General features: G+C 33.8%; 1 protein-coding gene across 4 annotated transcripts in view; it reads left to right on the top strand.

Annotated features, from left to right (window-relative positions):
* The window catches only part of LOC111088141, a 137,651-nt gene that overhangs the window by 116,480 nt on the left and 15,473 nt on the right, over nt 1–5,698 (top strand). For 2 of the 4 annotated variants that reach the window (XM_022397265.1, XM_022397251.1), the window contains one exon: nt 861–951. In XM_022397265.1, coding sequence (XP_022252973.1) covers nt 861–951 — 91 coding nt within the window. Of the gene's footprint in view, nt 1–860; nt 952–4,243; nt 5,693–5,698 lie in introns of those variants that run through there. The other 2 variants (XR_002612750.1, XM_022397257.1) reach the window with 2 other exon arrangements.

The raw sequence follows: 5,698 nt of genomic DNA, 5'->3' as shown, positions 1-5,698 counted from the left end.
GATAATTTAGATTTAGATATTAAATAAATGTCGATATATATCCAATTTATGACACTTGTCAACAAGATTGATATATTGATACACAGTTGTTTTTTTTTAAATGGTTATTATAACCATTACAATAATGGTTATTACAAATAATGATCTATATACAAAAGTTTTACAAACTTACAATCAATATTGAGTCCTCTACCTGGTCTGGAACTTCCTTGATATTATATCGAGGGTTCACGATGAACAATGTAGATACAATTCACTTAACAGGGAGCTAGCTATCACTGTGTTCCCTCGTTCTTCACCCGCCACATACGAGTTGTCCACCGCTGAAGTTATATAATGTTTTCGTAAAAATACTAATGTCTGATGTGAATTCGCTGAAGTTAAATGGTTTGTAATATTCGAAATCTATAAACGTTCCTGGTGAAATAGCTGAAGTTTCCCGATTAATAAATGTTATAACAATCACAGTTATAGCTTCCGAGGTTTAGAGTATACAAACTATAGCAACTCAATAATATGTACTGTCTTTTGGCGCATCTCGTTGAGTATGTTTATAGGCTTGAGGAGAGTTTCTCGAAATTTCAGCTTACGCAACAAAATGAACGCTACACTAGTGTTTACGTACACACATATATTGTTGATTCTTACACTCGAGAATTTTCTACAATTTTAATGAATAGGCAGGAATTTTGCAATACAGATGTAACAGTATAAGTTGTGTACATTTCTAAATATAAATTTAACTCAAACAAACATCGATATAAAATATATATAGAATAGTAAATCCGTCACATTTATGTTAGTTAACCATTTAGAATGTACCCTATATATCAAATTTTTGTTTTTATTTATTGTTTCAGGAGATCAGTCACCAAGTGGCAGCCAGAGCATTTCAACCTACTTAGGCATGATCTTTTTAAACGTGGCACTCGTTTTTGGGGGGACGAATAGGTAAAAAACGTGTTCATATGTAGTTAGTATTAGCTATATCTACTTAATATAATCATTAGCTTTAACGTGAAAAAAAAAGTTTTGTAAAAATTATCAAAAAATTGTCTGTTCAAAGAAAGTTAACTGCACTTTAGAAATATTTTCGCAGTTACCAATTTTGTGCAAGTTAGGATCTTTTTTTCGGTGACTGACCGAGGATACATCAGAAATATAATTTTATGTTACCACTAGTTTTATTTATTGGCTTCATTCGTTTAGCTTGTAAATTATATTTTATTTTTTTTATTCCGTTCTAACACTCCAGCTTGGTTAAACCTTTAGCTCAGTTGGTAGAACACTCGCCAGGCGTTCAACAATTTTGGCTTAGATACAGAGTCCAGTAAAAAAACATTTTTAACATCTCCCACTACTGCAGTAAAGAAAAAGGATTACCACAGTGTAAAATACATTTCACAAGCTAAATATATGAATCCAAAAACTAAAACGAGTATTGACATAAGGTCTTGTCAAGAATGGTCTGTGAGGTGGCTCGATTGAAGGAATAAAACAAATTTTGAGCTATATTTATGATAAGTGATTGATTTCAGCATTCTTAAAGCAAGAACAGTCGTGAGATTTGGAGCATTGTGTAACGTGTGGTTTCTCTTTTCATATATTACTCTCTTTAATTGGTGTGTTTATTGTGTAAAAAAACAAAACAAAAAAAACTGTTATTTAACATCATCTGCGGAAATAAAATGCATTTCTCAATATCTATTTGGATAAAACTTTGATAGGTAGACTGAACCTAGTAATTTAACACAAACTTGACCCTATCCGTACCTATCTAACTAGTGTGTATCACATTGATTAAAATTAGCAACAGCTGAATCGTTTTTCTGTTTAAAATGTGTCTATTCATAATAACCGCTAGTGAGAAGAAACATGTTATGGATGTGTGACAAAGATATTTTGCTATTAAAAGCAATTAAAGAGATGTTTAGATGAATCAAGGGGCTTGGAGTGGCCTCAAGGTTATCGTTTAGGGCTGCGGATAGAAATGCTGATGGTTCGAGCCGCAATACGCTCTACACTTAAAGCTGTAGCGTGTTATAAAAGTGAAAATCATTCCCTTAATTAGGCTTAATTTGTAATGTATTCTGTCTTCAGAAATTCATTGTTGTTGTCTACTGCAATTGTATAGCATGAAAGAAAAGATGGTATTAAATATCTCCCATATGGCCGTTTAGACCATGTGTTGCATAAAATTCTGTTTAGGTTAAAAACTCTGTTTCCCACTATCATCAGAAAAATGGGCTTGGCGTGACATGTGGTTAATTGCCCGGATTGCGGATCATAAAGTCCAAGATTCGTGCTTCTCACCTTCAGATGTTGGGTTATTAATGAAAATCAATATCGCTATTCAGTTAAGATTAGCCGTGTAGGCGGAGGGTGCTATTCATTGGTTCCCATCACTGTAGTTAGCATTTCTAAACTAGAGATGACCGTGCATGTACCTTAGTGTTTCTGACCTGGTCGAAAAACACAATTCAAAAGTGCCAAATACCGTTGTAAAAACAAACCTAGAAAAGTTCCGACCCTTATTGGAGGAAAACAGTTGACTTTGAATGAATAAAACTTTATTATTTCATGCTGTGATTTTTAAAGGACAAAAGACAAATTGTAAAACTGTTTATTCATATACGTTTTTTTATTATAATTAAGTGCTTCATTGTTTGCATATTTAGTTTATTTTTGTCAAGAACCTTTAACCATACAAGGGTGAGTACTTATATTAAAACGATTATAAACACGCAAATCAGCTAGTCGCATGACAATCACAGCCGATATAAAGCCGCGGTGATACAAAGTGTTTCAGAACCATATTTTGACATCGTTTGGTATTTTATAGGTAATGCGATGCCACAGAAAATATAACGAAAAATATGCATACACTCAGATCATAAAGGTGTTTTCATATCGAAGATTTTGAATTTCCAAGAAGGGGATATACCTTTGGCTTAATGGCATTAGAAAACAAAGGAATATGAATCAATTTGTGGCACTAGGACCATATAGAAAGAAACTGTAACAAGTCAGGCCCTAGCCATAGTTAGCACAGTTTGGTGTCTTGTAACAACTGAGAATCTACGAACTCAAAGGTCAGTGGTAAAAGCCCAGGCAATCACAATCAACGTTTTCAATAACGAGGCCAACAAGGTATGGGTGCACCAAGATAAGACTTCCAGTCATCTTTCGTTCATACTTAAGGTAGCTGTAAAATGAAACGGGCATACACACTATTCTGTATGTAGAAATACCTCCCCCGTCGCCGTACGCAGCGGCTGTTAATTTCGGTGCAATCGAACTATTTAAATGAACGCTGGGAAATCGCCTTCGTTGTACAGAACGTAGATTATGGAAAGCCTGCAGGGAAAAGTGGTATGTTTTGGATAGGACAACCTTATGACAGAGACCTTTGAAAAAGAAATTACGCTGCAGGGCTATTGTTAAGATGGTCGTCAGATAGAATGCTACCAAACGTCGCGACATGGACTGTGACGACATAGTGAGACTCCAAAATCGTTTTAAAATAAAGTACTCAACCCATTATCGTGTCATCAAAAAACGTTTACCGCCTACCTAAGGTAGTACATTGCCTACTAATACAGATGCAGTATGTCTGTATCCTATTTTATAAAATATCTAATTACTCATGGCAGAAATATCAAAGCAGAGAATTGATGAAAAAATAGTACAAAACAAACGTTGCATGAGCCATAGCGATCTTAGAAGTTTTAGAGAATGACAAACCTCACAAATTTTGTATGAATGAAAATCGCTGAAAAACTTACGAGAAGGTGTAAAGAAGTAATATTCACCCAACTCATATGTTCCTACCCACGTCAGGAATGTGCTTATCTTCATAAAGTATAATGTTTAAGAAATCAGAAAACACATAAAATTTTGTATAAAGTGTATGTATGTTTTTATGCCTTAAAAACAATTGGGAGATTACTGGTTTTCTATAATAGTCTTAGTGATACATTAAAATGGTAATCTTTGAAAGCGTAAAAAGAAAGTGTAAATGTAACATTAATTTGTGCATGATTTGTAATTTCTCTTTGAATGTAAGCGTATAAATTAAGTGCTTTGAGATTGGACGAAACTGATGTTTTCAATAATTATTCATGTTCCAGAAGAAATTAAACTTTAATTTGGATATCATTTAAACTGGAATATTCCAAGATCAAAAAATGAGTCATAAAATGTACAATTAAATCTAATTACATTATGATCGTATCTTTTACAGGTTACTTTTGGGGCAATTCTAACCTGCCAATTTTGTAGAGTTCCCAATGTTATCTTCTAATAAGATTATTAGTACCATGCTTTATTCTGTCACCAAAGCCATGAATCTCATCCTGGACTAGGGACCACATATAAGTCCTGGTACTACGTTGGGTAAAGCTGATAATCAGACGTCTCAGACACGAAACGATTAAGAAATTTATCATCCATCGCATTCTTTGTATTTTCTTTGAGAACCGAGCAGAAAAAGCGGCAATTCTGTCGTTAGAAAATCAACTATTTTGTACTAAACACGTACAAGGTGTCGTATGGAAATGGATCGAGAAATTGGTACTTCGTTTTATCATTTGTTCAAGAAAGTTTGACTAAAATACTGGAACTTTGCGCGTAGTTTTGAAACTCCATGAGAAGCTATTATATTTCATTTATAATTCTAAAAGTTTAAAATTATCTCAGTATATTGTCTTATCAACCATCAACCGAGAAAATGAAATAACAAGCCTTTGGTGTCTTCTAATTCGCTTGGTATTGCATTGTTTTATTAGTATTCCATAGTCTTGTTGTGCATGTCTTGTTACGCTAATATATTAATAATAATAATAAGTTGACAAACAACGATTATAAGCAAAATGAAGTGGTTTATATTTCTGTTAACTTGTCCCCCACCCCAAAAAAAAGCCCCTTTATTATGTTTGTAACTGTTGTTTGTCAATTTCGTATAATTCCATAGTCTTAGCATGTTTCGAGTCGTACGTTATATTCTCAAGAGTCTTGGCTAAAGTTATAATATAGAATTCATCTTTGCTACTAAAGACTGATGCACAAACTTGTGGTTAATGTTCATGCTTTCTTTCTCATGTCTCTCACAAGTAAGTTTAGAAAAGTGAGAATCTGTGTACAACTTTCTACAGAGAATTTCATGGCTGATTGGTATTGGTTTCGTATTGCTTTAGCATTTTAAATATTGCTCATAATTACTATGTTTATTGAGATTTGTGACTAATTCTCTTTCAGTACATAATATGAACATTTATTAAGTTGTATAGTTTACATGTGAAAATCGGGCTTTGAAATTTAAATATATAAACGACACAGATACTTGAAATCTATCTTTTTAAAACAAACTTACACATCCACCTACTAATATGTAACAGACACCCCCAGAGAATACAAATCAACCGTCTCCATGACGTCATATGCAAACAAACCGCATGTATAACTTGGTACAGACCACAGAATATAAAAAGGTTATACCACAAAGTTTCGCGGGAAATAATCGTTATTTTCACAAGATCGATTAGTTGGACGATGAGAGAGCGATCAAAGTCAGCGAGAAATAGCCAGGTCACTTACCGTTGTCCACAGTGAATAGGGTGACAACGCCATTCTGATCACGTTAGGAAACAACAGTTCCTGCATGATCTAAACGCCCAGAGCAAATTAACTAATCGGACTC

This window comes from Limulus polyphemus, unplaced genomic scaffold (genome assembly GCF_000517525.1).
Source record: "Limulus polyphemus unplaced genomic scaffold, Limulus_polyphemus-2.1.2 Scaffold87, whole genome shotgun sequence".
Taxonomy (NCBI): domain Eukaryota; kingdom Metazoa; phylum Arthropoda; class Merostomata; order Xiphosura; family Limulidae; genus Limulus; species Limulus polyphemus.
This window is presented reverse-complemented; position numbering and strand designations above follow the sequence as displayed.